This window comes from Sceloporus occidentalis, unplaced genomic scaffold, assembly GCF_023333645.1.
Source record: "Sceloporus occidentalis isolate IW3139 unplaced genomic scaffold, rSceOcc1.0.p SCAF_7, whole genome shotgun sequence".
NCBI lineage: Eukaryota > Metazoa > Chordata > Lepidosauria > Squamata > Phrynosomatidae > Sceloporus > Sceloporus occidentalis.
Genome location: NW_028316987.1, coordinates 56,361,095 through 56,379,078, shown reverse-complemented (window position 1 = coordinate 56,379,078; position 17,984 = coordinate 56,361,095). Strand labels below are relative to the sequence as shown.

At 40.1% G+C, this 17,984-nt stretch overlaps 1 protein-coding gene across 1 annotated transcript in view; it reads right to left on the bottom strand.

Moving 5' to 3' along the window:
* JAZF1 (JAZF zinc finger 1) overlaps positions 1–17,984 on the bottom strand; it is a 179,706-nt gene that overhangs the window by 2,456 nt on the left and 159,266 nt on the right. Inside the window, exon 4 of the mRNA XM_089533038.1 lies at positions 788–957. Coding sequence (XP_089389164.1) covers positions 788–957 — 170 coding nt within the window. The remainder of the gene's footprint in view (positions 1–787; positions 958–17,984) is intronic.

The window sequence follows — 17,984 nt, the reverse complement described above, 5'->3', positions numbered from 1 at the left end:
GTTGTGTCTGACTGTAGGAAGCGGTGCTCATCTGTTACTTAGCCGAGGGAGCCAGAGTTGTCAAAGATGACTCCGTAATCATGTGGCCAGTATGACTGTATGGAAAGCTGTTACCTTTCCAGTGAAGTGGTACCTATTTATCTACTTGCATTTTTACATGCTTTCAAACTGCTAGGTTGGCAGAAGCTCAGACTAGTGATAGGACCTCACTCCATCATGTGACGCTTAGGTCTCAAACTGCCGACCTGGCTACCTTGCAATCGTCAAGAGTCCGCATCTTAATCGCTGAGCCATCATGAGGAAATGGGACTGCTAAAAAGGGAAATGAAGATGGTTCATTCGTAGTATTCTCCCCAGGACCAACCTGACTGCTTCAGAACAGCTGTTATTTTCCATCTCAGTACAACTAGTACTGGGAATTTAGGGGGAAAATTAGACATCACACAATTTCCCCCAGCCAGCAGCAATGCCAAGAAACCTAACCCAACATTGTGTGCCAGTTTTTCAAAGATAAGGTTTATGAATATAAGCTCGTAGGGTGAAGAGTCCATGTCCTTCAAAAATATCAAAGCATGTTGGGTACAGATGTTGGGTCATCACTCCAGTAATCCCTGAGCACTTCCCATGTTAGCTATAAGTGATGGAAACTGTAGTCCACACATCTGGTGGGCACACGTTGGAAAGGGCTAGACTAGGGGCTTTAATAGTATGTAGATGGGGCTGAAATCTAGGACAAAGTAAGACATTTGCTTTCACAGCCAAAGATTACTATAAATTACATACTTACCTTATATCGTTTTTTACACCCAGGGACAGGACAAGCAAAAGGTTTTTCATCCCCTCCATTCATACACATGGAACTAAGGATTGCCTCAGAGCTGATGGCACTTTCTGTAGTCCAGGATTCATCACTGTCTGAATCCTCATAGTCTACTTCTTCCTCATCATATTCACTACCTATGAGAAGCAAAATGAAAGAAGAATTAAATACATGTAACATTTCATACTCTCTCTCACCGCATCATCTGCTTCTTAGGTCGACTGCTTGAGGACATGCATTTTTAATTATATAAAGGTTTCTCATTATAGCTGAGATTTTATAAGACGTACAATGCTTCACTGGTTAAATAATTTCTGCCAATATATTATGTAAACAACTTTTTATGGTTTTACTCTAAATATTGATTGAAAAAGTTATTTGATTGTTAGACCCACCAGGGAATGGCAGGGGGACAGGCTGAAACAGAATCCGTTTTTTCCTCCTCAAAACCAAAGCAGATTTTAAGGCTTTTCCTTTTACACAGTAAAACACTTGAAGGGCATAATTCTCTAGATCATAAACAGTGTAAAATAATATGTTGACAAGTCTTAATACATTTACTAGCCCTCTGGAATTAATAGGAATTATAGCACAACATTAATAAGAATTATATTGTAGCAATTACAGCTGTGAAATTCATTCCCCCAGGTGTGAGGATAAATTGCATTGTGTGCTGCCCTAATACAGCATTATGTTCCAGATAAACTGCAGCAGTCTTTCGAGGACCACGTGGCAAGTTTTTAATTTTATTTTTTAAAGTTGCAATAAATATTAATAAGACTCTGTGTGAGGTGCACATTAAAAGGGAAACCAAGAGTAACTGAGAAGGCAGCCTTTCAGTAGCCACACTAAGTGCATGTAACAAGAAGCAGTAAAAGAAAAAAGGTGGGGGAAGGGTGTAAGGAGGGAGGGGAAAGACTCCACAGGCTTGTCGCAGTCTTGGCAAGGGCTAATGTTGACATTGCAGGATGTTTCTGGCCCTGGCTGAGTCATGTGTTTTGTTCTGCCTTCAAGCCTTGGCACCATTTCAGATCAGAACCAGCACTCAAACTGTCGCAATCAATTTACTCAGGAGGCCGATAAGTATAACTTTGGTTTGATGCTGCTATCGAGCAGGTCCCTGCAAATTGTGGTTTGCAAACCTCAAAAGATCCACATTCCTTTTCCCCTTGAAAACAATTCTGTTGTCTTGGTTAGTTCACAATGAGTCAAATGTGAACTCATGCTAACATTAAGGCTATGACTGTAAATTCTGATTTAAATGATGATGAGCAGTACTGCATCAGGGAGTCCCTGTATTGTGGGCTTTCCCTTTTATTTCATAAAGTCCTCCAACCTGTATGCATTGCTTTGCTGGTATGGCTCGGCATCTTCTGTTGCAATTCATGTGACAATTCTTTCAGGCAGGGTGAACTACTGGGTTTGTTGCAGATCTAGACACATGCCATGGGGATGGGTGGAAGTGGATCTCTGTTTCTTCCTCATAATGGCAGCCCCATTCAGTTTTGGGACTTTCCTTATCTGTCAGCCTGTGCCATAAACTGTTTAACCTCAATACACTGTACTTACTAGAATGGGGGGGGGGGGACTTCCATGTCCACTGGCCCCGTCTTCCTTATCTAAATTTGGATCCAGTGTATGGATATGTGGCTGCCAGCCTTGGCCTTCAGGCAGTCCTCATTGTTCAGACTTGTGAACCCCATTCCTGGAATTTTATACATACAGTGGGCCCTTGCTATCTGCTGGGGTTTGGTTCCAGGACTCATTTAAACCCCCCCCCCCCATGGATACCAAAATCCATCGCTACTCAAGTGCCATTATATACAATGGCATAGTAAAATGGTGCCCCTTATATAAAATGGTTAAATAAGAGTTTGCTTTTTGGATTTGGTTGAATCAATGAATGCAGAATCAATAGATACAGAGATAGTCACATTTTGGGCACACATCTTCCTATTGACTAAAGTGTGCTTGAGAACATGTTGTAAATGTACTCTTTTTTTTCATGGGCATTTTCAAAAGTTAACATTTTAAATGCTTTTTTTTAGACGGGGAAAGGTGCAAAACTGCACTAGAAATCTGTAACGGTACAGATTTTTAATCTCAAATTGATCTGAGAAGCATGAGTTGAGTTCCTCTGTGAACTGTTGTGATTACAGCGAACTGATACTTTAAAGAAATTACAATTTCACATGTTATGCAAACACAAGCAACATCTAAAACAGCAATTTAAATTAAATATGTTTATCAGATAAAAGTAAAAGCAATTTTACAATTGTTGTTTATTTACACATGCCTGCTTAATATATTCATTGCTTTCCCAACCTCTGTTTTGTTGTTTATATTCCAGAAACCTATAACACTTACTTTCATATAGGAGCTGGACTCAGGTGTAAAAGAGAAATTAAATGGCACATCTAAAGGGCAGAGTGCTCCTAACAAGACTCTGCCAGGAGAGTCTTAATCTGGAATATTCTGTAATGTTTGTCACTTGGAATCTATCAGATTAGGCACCAACATGCAAACAGAACTTGCAGAATGGCTATTCACATTCCAGAGAATTAATACGTTAAATGACTCAGATCTCTTTAGGGTTTGCGTACATAAAGACATCCAAGGTTATATAAGTCTCTTCCTTGTTTACATAGGCATGGAAACTTGTCCAAGTAGCAACGGATACAGGCCATTGCTCACTGTGTCCTTGCATTATATTGTGTATTTAACCAACCTCTCCTTAAGTGAGAGAGTGGCCACAGCATTAGTGGATCGGGCCCCAAAAACACACACAACCCCTTCACCCATCTCCAGTTTGACATAATGTTATTTAATTACCTACAGATGGTATTTTCCTACCCATTTTGTTTTATGGTCAATTTCTAGTATTTTTGTTGAACTTTGTTGAACTGCTCCTCCTTATTTAATTAAACATTTTACTTCTGTGAGGGGAGACTTTTCTGCCACAGACAGGCAATAAGTGACTCTATCAGGTGTACAAACAAATGTAGTTCTACCAGCTGCTATGTCTGCTGTGAAGCCCAGTTGTGGTATGCCAAAGGGGAAGTTTATTTTTGCCAATATATACATTTTTGCTCTCTGATTTAAAAAAATAAAATAAAAGAGGAAATGAACAACACCCACCCTCATGCAACACCAATTTGCCAAGACAAACTCGGCGCTTTCAGAATCAGATGTTTAAAAGCTAAGGTGGAAAAAAAAGGGAGATTTGCCCACTGGCATAATGACATGATTTTGATTTTCAAAATTAGATGCCATACACTTTGGTGGAAAAGGGAATATATTGATATAAAGTCATAACTTCTAGTAAGGTGTTATATAAATACTGTATCTGCTCGCTGGCCACAATTCACAGAGCTCCAGCCGCCGTGGGCTCCTGTTATAGTCAAATGAAATATTTGACACCACCCCTCCCCTTTAACTAACTGGCACCCACCACAAACTGATTTCTGAAACTTCCTTTTCAAGATCGGTGTGCAGTTCTTGAGGGAGTAAGCTGTTCAACAGAAATAAAAATAAAAATGCCAGCCCCCCAAGTGCTCAGAACTAGTTTCAAGATTCTTTAGATCCTGGGCATCATTTAAAACAGCACAAGTTATATAACTGGCTATGTAAACTCTTCCTTCCCAGTTGCTTTGACCACGCTATTTCCTTTCTTTGATTACTGCACAAAAATAATTTTTCCCACTAGAGAATTCAAACTTCTTACTTCTTTCATACCTACCAACTCCATTTTGACCACTTTGCTGCATTCTGGAAATAAAGCAACTTACGTCCAAGTATGTGGGCCTACAACGGCAATCTTACAGTGAAACTTAAATTTCCTACAAACTCAAATGATCTCCCATAAAAACCTAGATTCACATTTTGTCTTTGTGGCACTTGTACATTCTATAAAAAAAGTTTTATGACAGTACATTTTATTTTAAGACAACCAGTATATGAGTATTGCAACTGCTTCCTTGAAATAAAATGTGGTAAATTAGTTTTACAAGGGTGATTCTATGTAATGCTAATTTACTGATATGCCCCCCTCCACATATAATCCCTATATTCAGACATTCAGTGTTACAGGGCAGGCATTATTGCTAGTGGCAAAAGAATAATGTTTCTCTACAGCATAATCATGACTTCTTTTCACTTATATAACAGAAACAAAAGACTATATTTGCATATGAGCAGATATATGTAAATATATGAATAGGTCTTTTCCATAGCTATTACTGTTCTCAATATAAACATAAAGTTGTATAATGGTAGCAGAAAATACTAATTATGTAATGGCTCTTTCCAATTTGCAATATTTTTCTACCCTATTAATCTATCCCTGCAAGAGGATTTCTAAGATTTTCTGATCTTTTCTTCTACGATCCAGTTTTTCTTCTCAAAATATAACTAACTGTGAAGTTATCCAATATTTTGTGAAACATAAAATATATCCTTTGTGTAGTTAAATTTATATTTTACCAGCTTGTTTTTCAAAAGCCATAATTTACCACAAAATAAAACATTTTAATTGGGGTGAATATTCCCATGCCAGAAGCATTCCTTTGTTGAACATGTTCAGTTGTATTTGAATTGGAATAAGTTGAATGTTTGCTCTGTCTTCCTACAATTCCTGTGCCTAGTGGTATGTTCAGGGGCAAGTTCCACTCCCCATGACAATAACACACCAAAATACACAAGTCAAATTGGAAGAATAAGTCACAATTTTTTTCGGCTACCATTGCTGATAGGATTGGCACACACATGGGTCCAGATCTGGGCATTGCCCAATTTGCCTGTTGACTGATAAGCCTGACCTTCCAGCCCAATATAGGAACCCTTGAGATGATACAGGCAGGCACCCCAAGCATGGTCCCATCACCAGGAGGTGCAGGAAAGGTATCCGTTCCTGAGCCAGGCAAGACTAAATCTATTCCATAATCTTAAAGGGATCCTCATATCTTACCAATAACTGTGAGGCACCAGCAATATGATGTCCCAGATCTAGGACCCATGCCAACCACCGCAAAAAATGGTGAAATTAGACAAATTAAAAAAAAAATACATAGATTGCAATGTCATGCATGATTACAACATATACTGCCTTCATGATAGAAGGTGGGTGAGTGGGTGGAAGGACATTCAGAAGCAAGTGACCAAGCATTTAGGAGAGCAGGATGAAATATACTGCTATACTCAACTGGAGTGAAAACCTGTCAATCGGTCACTCCAGCCAAGCATGGTAGTTAATAAATTAAAACTGGAGTTTGAACTAATTGACTAGCAGTTCCCCCTTCTACCCAGGGCCATGCCAAGCTGAGCAGGCTCCTGGAAAGAAGAAGGCAGTGGACTGCCATATCAGGAGGCCGCTGAAGCTGCGCTCCCACACCTGCCCACAACTTCTCCTCGTGGTAAGTTGTGCAGTGCTTTCCCCCTCAAAATCTGTATACGCTGCTAGCTCTGTTCCCTACATGTCTTAAAATACCATTCTACAGCTCCCTCCCCCATGACCATGAGCATCTACATACATTCAACCTAGGTAATTAAGAAATTAAAATAAAGATTTTCTGTATCTTGGATCAAACATTGATCAGAATGGAGACTGAAGACTAGGAATGGGAAGGGCAGCCATGAAAGAACAAGACAAGACCTAAAGTGTAAAGATATACAATTGAGCGTTGAACGTAGAATCGTCCAGGCCATTATATTCCCCATCACCATGTATCAATGTTAGAACTGAAAAGTGAAGAAAGCAGGCAGAAAGAAAATAAACTCATTTGAGATGTGGTGCTGGAGAGGAGTACTGAGGATAAAGTAGATAGCCAAAAAGACAAACAAATGCATCTTAAAACAGATCAAGCCTGAATTCTCCCAGGAAGGCAAGATGATGAAACAGGGTATCACATTTTCGCCACATCATGTGAAGGAATGACTCATTAAAAGACAATAATGATAGGGAAGATAGAAGGTAGCAAAAGGAAGAGGAGGACCTCACGCCAGATAGCTAGACTCAATCAAGGATGTGATGGCCCTGAATCTACAGAATCTAAGCAGAGCAATAGAGCATAGGGAGAATTGGAGATGTCTCATCTACATGAGCTGGGACTGACTTGAAGGCTATAACAACAGTCCCAAGTTGAACATTTCAAAACTGATATACTCTTACAACTTTACCTTTAAAAAGGAAGGAACAGAGAGAAGATCTTCACCTGTTGAATCAAGAGTACAGGGAGGTTAATGCAGGAGAAGGTGCTCCTTCAGAAACTTAGCTATCAACGTCTTTAGCTAGTTTGAAGTCAATACCAAAACTCTGAAATATCTTGAAAGTGGACAGGCATCCAGTGTAAAATATATGGGCCTAAACACTACTGTTCGTCCTATTAAAATCATCAGATTTGCCAGGGTGTTGACCACCCAAGAACTAAATCAGCAGGTCTCATTCTAGTCGGGAAAATGAAAGAAACTGAAATTAGGGCGCCAATGAAAAGAAAAGAAACTTGAGACATGTCTCAAGAGCTTCAAAAGATGGTTGTTTTATTAGGTTTTTTAAAAAAAACTCCACTGCATTTCAGTCTGTGTGTACTCTTTTCTTAAGGGGCATATTTCTAATCAAACTTCAGAAATGTCTGAACCAGGAAATCTGAAGACTATTTACCAGACAAGCGAAAGCCATGATCTAAAGAGGCTGTGCTAGAAAAAATCTTGGCAGTTCTAACCTGAATCAAATGGACTATATTTCAAAGGCAGTCCCATGTATAAACTATTACAATAATCTAATAGGAAGACCAGACTTTCTTGGTATAATGGGGCCATGACAGGCAAGCCAGCTGGAGGCATTCCCTTTCACCAAAGTTCATTGTTATCATTTGAATACTGCAGTGCACCAATACTTCTCTAACAAAAAGAAGACAGATACCTCTTAGCTACAAAAAATGACCTAGAGGTCATGAAAATAATGCATATACTCTTTAAGTTGCATGGGTTCTATGACTTGCATTGGTGAGAATACATATCTGGTATGGCTGAAGTGAATACAAATTATTTTAAGCACAAGAACTTTGTAAGGAACACCTGCATCTTAAATCTAATAGGCTACTAAGGGCTACAATCAATGTCCAGCCTGCGTGCTAGAAGCAAAAGTACTGCATAAAGTCACAATGACTGAGCATGGAAATCAGTTCCTTTCAACACAATGGTAATCAAATCTATATGCCACAAGGGAAGTGGACTGGGTTCTAATTCTAAACTATTCAAGTCAACATTGGTAGCAAGTTACAAGTCACCTGTAATTTTCCTACCATTGTCATAAAGAAACACTCATGCCATGTTTGGGTGATCGTCTACCAAATTAATTCCAAATCTCTCACAGCACCCCTGCCCCGCAGCCAGGAATCACAAGAAATGTCATGTTTTGATATTGCTGTTTGAAGACACCTTTCAAAACAATAGTATATGATACATAACATTGTGTACTCATTATAAAAGCAGGTAAAACACCAAGACAGGAATATAAAGCCCTGGTTCTTGGGGAAAGAAAACTTTCAAATGATAGGAAGACATGTTCTCCTCTGTTATTGAGCTTGATCTCCAAACTCACCATCTAAATGATACAGAGATGCTAAGACACGTTGCTACTAGTTTAACACACAACGTATTCTTGACATTTTATGGGCACCATGTGCCTGTAGTCTCCAGAAGTTATTTTCATTCTCATATAAAGACTTTTTTCCAATCCTGTTTGCTACAAAAAAGACCTTTCAAGGTAAAGACCTCTGCTTTTATGCATAAAACAGGAAAACATTATCAACCCAACCTCTCAGTGTAGCCTCAGCTTTAAAACATTTTTAAACAGTATGTCTACAACTTCACTTAAACAAATGCAATCTATTAGCCACTGCAGTGTAGACTTCCTGCAATTAAACGACAATGTTTTACAGTGCAACTCCTTCTTAAAAAGATAATTAAAATAAAGGAGCAAATAAATGAATAAATAAACCCAAACAGGTCCCTGCCCACCAAAGGTTTATTCTGCAAATTAACTCAGACATAATAAAATCCTGGTCAGCTTTTCTTTCCTGGCTGAGGCACACACAAGATCAACTAGGCCAATGAAGGAAATATAACATTTTCCCACTCTTGGCCAGAGCACTATTAACTGAAGAGCAAGTCTTAGAAAGAACAGTAGGACAGATAGGGGTGAGAGACTGTGCATTTAAAATGCAAAGAGCATTCACATGAGTTGCTATTTTGGCATCACATTCTTCAGTTAAAAACACAACTGCAGGACAGCACTGCTTCTTCTGATACACAAGAACAATCTAACAAGCAGGATGTTTGTTCTTCTCTTTTATTTCTTTTCTCTCCCATTCTTTTTCTTCTTTTTAAAGGGAACAATATCTGGAACAGATTCATGCTTAAGATAAAGGCTGACAATAAAAAAATACCTTTGTAAATGAACAGCTTATAAAGTTACAAAGATATATTCAAGACCTGTTTTGTAACAATAGATTTGAACATGCTTTATAGCTGTCCAACACCACCCAGCTGCTTACAGTAGAGGCTATAAAATGTCTTGTTCACATTGTTGCTTTTCAATGCTGCCTAAGATGTGGTTCACATTTAGTCTACAGAACCAGTGGTGAACAAAACAATGTCATTTTAAACAGAGATTTCATGGTGGGTGGGTGTATCACAGAAGTTATTACATTTTGGACCAAGGGCATATTCATATTTATCCAACCTTTGTGTTTGAATAAGCAAATATGTAAATGAATCTTGTGGCTTCTATAGTATAACAAGCAAGGAAACCTCTCATCCAATAATCCTTGTAATAGTAGGTGAAGAGCAAGCCCTTCACTTAACAACAGCTTGGAAATGTGCTGATTTTGGCCCCTGCTTCCCAGGATCCGCCACAAGCCACAGTCACCATCCTGCCAAAGTGAGCAACTCTGTATCTGTTCATCCTTTTATTTATTCAATACTTTAATTTCCCCATGAAATATCTTTTTAAAAAATGAATAAAGTGCATTAAAATGGGATTCCTCCCCCCCTCACAAAGTAAGTTCTGCTTGCATAACTATCCCACATCCAGGATGCTTAAGACTATTACTGCTATTAATAATAGTCTGGTTTCATGTACTCAGACAGCTACCAATATACTGGTTCACTTTATTCATCAGAAAGGAATTAAGCTTGGTGCACTGTGCCAGTTCTGTCTGTAGGCCAAAGAATGCATACATTCCATATTTCTTATGTAGGTCTAGGAAAATTAAAGGTTAAGCCACAATGCATTTTGCAGTCTTTAGCTGCCACTGGACTCTCTGCTTTCCTGGCAAGAGACTAACATAACTTGTCTTTGGGGATTGGAAGAAAACACATGCACTAACAGACACATGGAAATTGCTTTCAGGCTGACTGCTGAGCTAGTAGGCATGAGCTTTTTAACTAGCATCTTTGAATAAGAAAACAAAATACCAGTTTTTTCAGACACTACTGAATCTTAATAGGTACTGTTCTGGAAGAAGGTATATCTACTACTAGTCTTTCAAGAAACAGTAGTAGACCTGTATGCCCTTTCATGACAGCCCAAACCGCCTGCCTAAAGGAACTTCTTTACTCTGTCTAATGGTAGGTAGGGTCGATCCTATCTATGTATTAATACTTTTACCACCAGGATTTCACCAAACAGAACAGGAGACCAGTATATCTCCTAATATTTTTTTATCAAAGTGAACTACTAATTTTTGCTCTGCTTTTCAGCCACTTTAAGTTTCTTCTTGAGCAAATGCATTAATCAGCTCTTCTTTCCTTTATACCAAAACACATTATAACATAGAATGGTGAAATCGGCTTTAAATTAAAATCGACAACAGCTTCTAATATATACTATTGTGTTCCTATGTTCAAGTAAATTATAGAGAAGCAAGTCTCCTATTGATATTACAGTGTTATGCGGATGTGCACATTAAACTGTACTGTGATAAAAATTCTTCTATTGATATTGTGTTAATATGTGTATTATATTATACACACCTGATCTGTTGACCAGCTGAACTGAGAGTAAATAAGGTTCACAAGACAAACCAAACAATGGAAATGGAGTGATGCTGTATAGAAAGTAGTAAGAGCAGTGATGGTTGCAGAACAACCTGACAACTTGTAGCCCTTTCATAAGGTGATCTTATTTCGTCAGTTGCCCTCAACCTGTGGAATGACCTGTCAGAAAAGATTCAACAGTTGGAGATGGTGTCTGAGTTTAAAATAGCCTCAAAGACCAAAGTCTTTCAGCAGGCCTATCTGGATGGTTTTTAATTTTGAGTTCTACACAATGAATGGAATGTTTTTAATATATTGTTGCTTGTTGTGGTGTGCCTTCAAGTCATTTCCAACATATGGCAATCCTAATGTGAACATATCATGGGGTTTTCTTGGCAAGATCTGCTCAGAGATTTGCCATTGACTTCCCCTGAAGCTGAGAGCATGTGACTTACCCAAGGTCACCCAGTGGGTTTCATGGCTGAGCAAGGAATCAGACCCTTGTTTCCAAATTCACAGTCCAACACTCAAACCACTATACCATACTGACTCTCTACCAGCTTAATATGTTTGCTTTTTTAAATGACGTTATGCTCTTTTAACTGACTCTGTATTTTTAATTGGTATTCATGTTTTTAACTGTATTATATGTTTATTTGTTGCTGTATTTGTTGGACTCTGTTGTTCCCCACCTCAATTCGTGTTATTACTATTACTGTTATTATATCGCCAGCTCTATTGCACTGGGTAAGCACAAGTTGGAAACTTAAGTTATGACAAAAGGCCATATTTATGTTGCTGCTTTGTAGAATGGAAATCACAACGAGTGATGACTTTATGAGCTTGGTCTAGACAAGAGGGTTACTCTTTGGTGAAATGACTCCTTGGGGAGGTTACTGTGAAAATTCCCATACAACTAATTACCAAGCCACTGGGGCTTGCTACCGGAAAAAAAAGGGGGGGATTTGGCTTTGAGAAAGGTAGTTACTGGACGTCTGCAATGTAGCAACTCTTGTCATCATGGCCAGATTTTACTTCAGTGGCACAGCAAGGATACTGTGAATGAGGGAAAGGGAAATGGCAATAAAGAGCAATAAAAAGGGCAGGATTAAATAGGAAAATGGCCTCAGGCAGAGCAGATAAGAAGGGAAGGTTATGTACTTGTAATTGTTTGATGCAGTGCTTCCTCCGGCTCCCTTCCTACAAACTAGAATTTCATATGGCTAGCAGGGAGCCCACCTACCAGGTGGCAGGAAACTTAAAATCCCAGAATTGCAGGAGGTTTGCACAGAGTCAGGCTTTGCACACATGTTGTCCATCAGGGTTTTAACAGATTAACAGAATTAGGTGAGATACATCAATGGTATTATGACCACACCAAGAGAGGGAGGGAGGGATGTTAAAAGTGAATTATATAAGGGAAAGAACAATAAAAAAATTCATGCTATTATTTCATTATGCAACATTTTCCTCTCTGTTATATGCCTCCTGTATAACCCATAGAAAGGTTAAGTTTGTTGAAAACCCATAAAAGGTAGGTCTCTAAGCATTCTGATTTATACATATTCCATTATAGGCATCTCAATGATGTTCAGCAAACTACTTCAGTATTATATTTTTTGTGGGTTTTTCGGGCTATGTGGCCATGTTCTAGCAGTTTCTTCCTGATGTTTCGCCAGCATCGGTGGCTGGCATCTTCAGAGAGTGTTTGCCTGGAAAGGACTTGGCTATATATATTGTGTGACCTGGAAAGGCAGGAGTGATTTGCATGTATATTGTTGGTTGCTAATGGCAGTCCTCAGGGTGTGAGGGTCTGCACAAGATGATTAGTGTCTCCTTGATTAGTGCTCATTGTCTGCTGGGAAACCCCTGACCCTGGGAGATTTCTCATTTGTATTTGCTGAGTCCTTATTTTGTCATTCCTCAGGACTGGTAGCCAAACCTTGTTTACTTTAAGAGATTCCTCTTTCCTGTTGAAATTGTCCAGGTGTTTGTGGATTTCAATGGCTTCCCTGTGCATCCTGACATGGTAGTGGTTGGCATGGTCCAGAATTTCAGTGTTTTCAAACATTATTTTATGCCCAGGATGGTTTGTAACATGTTCTGCTACTGCTGATTTCCAGTCTGCAGTGTCTCTCGTGTTCCTTGATTCTTGTTTGCACACTGCGTTTGGTGGTCCCTATGTAGACTTGTCCGCAGCTACATGGTATGTGGTAAACTCCTGCGGCTGTGAGAGGGTCTCTCTGGTCCTTGGCTGAGTGAAGCATTTGCTGGATTTTCTTCATCGGTTTGTAAACCATTTGCAGGTTGTGCTTACTCACCACTTTGCTTATTCTCTCTGTGACTCCTTTGATGTATGGTAAAAATACCTTCCCTTTGGGTGGCTGCTTGTCTTCACTCCTCTGGGTTTTCTGGGCCTGGCAGCCCTTCTGATGTCTGAGCTGGAATAACCATTAGCCTGTAGAGCTCAGTCTAGGTGCTTCAGTTCATCTTCCAAGAAGTGGGGTTTGCAGATGTGTTTTGCTCGGTCTACCAGTGTTTTGATTGTGCTTCTTTTTTTGTCCTGGGTGATGGTTGGAGTTCTTGTGCAAGTATCGGTCTGTGTGTGGTGGTTTTCTGTAAACCACAGTCTGTGGATGGTTGAATTATACAGGAGGAAATGATCCCACAGGTAACCTGGTCCCAAATCATGAAGGACTTTAATGGTAATAACCAACACTTTGTACCTTGCTTAAAAATAATTGGCAGCCAGTGGAGTGATTTTAATATTGGTGTAATATGATCACTCTTGGATGTCCCTAAAACCAGTCTGGCTGCCATATTTTGAAGTTCCCAAACTTGGTACAGAGATAGCACAATGATCAGTGCATTGCAAAAGTCCAGCTTCAAGGTTCCTAATGCATGCACTATTGTCTTCAGGTCCTTAAGCTCTAGGAAGGGGCGCAGCTGGCATATCAGCCGAAGCTAATAGTAAGCACGCCTGGCTGCTGCATTTATTTGAGGTGTCATCTGAAGTAATTGATCCAGAAGCACTCCAAGCTGCAAACAGTCTTTCAGGGGGAGTGTAACCCCATTCAGTACTGGTTGACACACCTCCAAACCTTGGCTAGGACCCTTGACAGTAAGCACCTCTGTCTTGTCTGGATTCCACTTCACTTTGTTTTTCTTCATCCAACCCATTATCTCCTTCAGGCATTTATTCAGAGGCAGCACACTATCCTTAGCTGAGGCTGTATTTGAAGGCATGGAGAAATATATTTGGGTGTCATCAGCATGATAGCACCCTGCCCCATGCCTCTGGATGAGCTCTCAGTGTTTTCATGTAGTTGTTGAATATCACTGAAAAGGCAATAATTTATAGTGTCCTGAGGAAAGTTAGTGATATAGCAATGAGGCCTGGTGCTCCATATGAGAAGGGAAGGCATGGCCTGAACAGCTACACATATAGATGGTAATCTGGCACTGTAAGGGCAGATTCTTCTCACTGACCAGTATTTTGGCTCTAGGTATGTGGGGCCAAAAAGTCACCATAGTGCAATGGACATATTCTGCTGCTGGTGGTAAAGCAGAGTTGCATAGACATGTTCATATGTGCCTTGTCTTTCCAAGTTGTATGCTGTGTACTGCAGTAGTGCCTCCTATATATTGCATTTTGATTGCACATTGCAGTTGGGTATCCTGTATTTTGCACTGTGGTGGTGCATTGTGCAATGGCACACAGTCACTTAAATGCATAGCACAATGTTGCTATGTTGTGAGAATTTATGCTATGCTAAGGGGATGCTGGATTGAGGTCATCATGTGCTGTAGGTTTTGGTATCTCATGTTCACTCATTTGTTTCCATACTGTGTCTTACTAAACAACTATATGAAGGCAGAACATTAAGTAATCATATCTTCTGGCATATTTAAAATGGCATTGAGCAGACAAGACAGTGATATATTCCATAGTAGAGAATACAGTGCCAGAACTAAGAGCTTTCAACTGTTTGAGCCTGTGCATGTGGCAACATGAAGCGTCCCTAATGTTTTGGCCTTAACAGCAAGAAGAAAAAAATTAAAGCATCCTAATATTAGACTACCTTGCCTTAATCCTAAAGGGCTTTACTTTCTGTATTTATTTTTCAAGCTTGTAATATTTCAGCCAGCATCTGTCCATACTTTCAGCACAAATTGAGAAGGAGTCCCACAGAGGTCCTGTTGTCTACAAGGAATGTTCTGTGGTATATATTTGAAACTATAAGTTAAGGTGCCAGTTAAGTTAACTATAAGTTATGGTACAGCACTCATTGGGTACAGCCACATGTTTATTTTCAAAATGAACTCACTTTGACTTAATACTGTACATGCAATCCATTCATTTTCATAGGGTACCCAAATAATAGGTGAAATTAAGGTGCCCTGGCTTCAGAAACATACAAAACATTTTTCTTCTCCTCCAAGTTCTACACCCAACTTTGTTAATTCAAACACTTTGTTATTTGGCACACTCCATAACTCACCTGCTCAAGTGGCACCCAGCCCAGTTCTATGTAAAGACTTAATAGAAGAACTATTTAACGAAGTCTCATATTACTACTCTCTTACAACTAGTACAAATTGTTCTGTTGTAGAGCACCAAATTCTTTTTCAAAAAAACCACTACTCAAATAAATTAACATACAGAGTTTGTGGGTTGTTGTTATTTTAAAAGAATAAATGGCCAAAGTACTTTAAATGGGGTTCTGAAAATCCAATAAGGCAGTCAACTTAAAGGCCCTGGCTTTGGTTGAGCCAAGGACATGTGTTTGTGCTTATTTTAAGCACATTATTTATGACACAAATGATTGGGAACAGTTTGTGGGGTGAAATAAATAATCACTCTACACCAACATGGAAATTCTGATCTTTACCTTTGTAGCCCACCCAGTTCTTGAAAGTCAAAGCACAAAGAATTTTCCCTGACTCTTGCAACCCTATGTGGTAGGTTGTCATGTTACTCAGGCAAATCTTGGAAGTTTACTATCAAGGAGAATCAATTTAATCGCATATTAAAGCCATCCATAACTTGGAAGCACCACCTCAGTGAGCTTCTAAAAGCCTGACAGCATAAAAAAGTTTAACTTGCTGATAGAAGGAGAGCGAGGATGGGGCCATCCTGACCTCTCTAAGGAGGGAGTTCCAAAGTCTGAGAGCAGCTGAAAAGGCCCTCTCCTATGTTCCCACCAAGGACAGAGAGAAGTGCATCTCTCCAGATGATCACAGAGTGCTAAGGGGTTCATAAAGCGAGATAAGACCCTTCAAATAACCTGAACCAAAGCTGTATAGTATAGGGCTTTGTAGGTCAAAACCAGGACTTTGAATTGTACACAGAAACAGACTGGCAGCCAGTAGAACAGTTGCAACAAGGGAGTTGTGTGCTCCTCATAGCCAGTGAAACAATCTGGCTGCAGCTCTGGGCCAAATGAAGTTTCTGGACATTTTCAAAGAAGCCTCATGCAGGGCAAGTTACAGTTATCCAAACTGGATGAAATTAAGGCATGTACCACCAAGGGCAAATAAGACTTCTCCAGAAATGGGCACAGTTGGTGCACTAGCTTTAACTGTGCCAATGCACTCCTGGCCACTGCTGAAACCTAGGCCTTCAGGTTCAGAGCTGAGCCCAGGAATACCCTTAAACTGTGTTCATAGTCTTTTCACTGCAAACAGAAAACTGTCCAAACCTCTAGAAAAAAAATCCACATTTTTTCTCTCTATATACTTTGAAAAAAATATGCAAAATGCAAAACTAAATGGCACACCACATGTTAAAGGCTTTGACATCATGGCTGCAGCCTTTGCTGGTTTGAGTGTTGGTGCAACCCAAATGTTAGGCATGAGGAGCTGACTGAAGCTGCAGCCGTTGCCAGTTTGAATGTTCCTGCAATTTCCTTCATGTACTGAATGCTGAGCAGCTGCACGGAAGCCTGTACACTTCTCAGGAGCAGCTGCATGGTTTCTGGTGACTCACAGTTTTCTGGGCAAGCTGTGCAGAAAAGCTGGAGAAAAGCTGCACAGTTTCCCATCATTGTAGGGAAACCCAAGGGCTGTTTTAGTTGGTCTTGAACACCTGGGTAAGTAGAAGCAGTCTTACAAAAAAACCGGTGGTAGAACATTTCAGTCTCCCTGGGCATTCCATCTCAGACCTCTCAGAACAGCAGTCCTTGAACAAAAGAACTACAAAGGTAGTTTGGAAAGAGAAACAGCAGAATTAGAGCTCATCCACAAGCTTATAGTGCCTCAGCAATGGAGTGAACAAAGATAATGGCTTCCTGGCTACTACACACGTTTGAACACTATCTGACCCCATCCTCATAGAGGCATCCTACATCCTGTTCTCTTCACCACAGGCTAGTTCCATTGCCAAACTGTATTTGCCACTTCATTTCCATGCACAAAGGCTAGTTCACAAATGACCATCGTTAAAACTGGACTTGCCACTTCATTTACATACACAAAGGATTTTGAATTCTAATTGACATTTGCACACACCTAGGGCATATGTAAGTCTGTCCCTGGCTTACCACTCCACCAAATCCATCTCAGGAAGTAGATTTAAGTCTATGAAAGCTCATGCTGTCAACTTCTTTCTTTAGTTAGTCTAAAAGGTGCTACAAAATCTCTCTACATATTGATTCTACAGGCTTACATGGCTATATCATTAAATCAGCGTAAATTACCAACAGGGTTCTGGCCATGACCTCCTGCTTTCAATTCTGCACTGTTTTCAGTGGCATCACCAGCGGAGTACAAGAGATACAGATGGACCGCACTTGGTGAAACCTCTCAGAGGGGTTGACGCTGTTTGACAGAGGACAGCAACACCCCTGAAACCCTAAGGATATCTCATCTTGATACTTTGGGCAGCGGCTGTGCCAGCAGCAAGTGCTGAGGCACCTCTATGCTGGCCTCCTCAACTTTTGTCCCATTAGCACCCACCATGGCTGTTCTTCCTTGGGAGGAGGAGGACCCCCCATGCCTGTCCTCTTCACCCTAGCTATGTATCCCAAAGAGTGGCACCTGATGAGTAGCAGCACCTCAACAGGCCAAGAAAATAGGAAGTGGGGAGAGGATTGGAGGGGCTTCTCTGAATCCTGACATGTGCACTTGC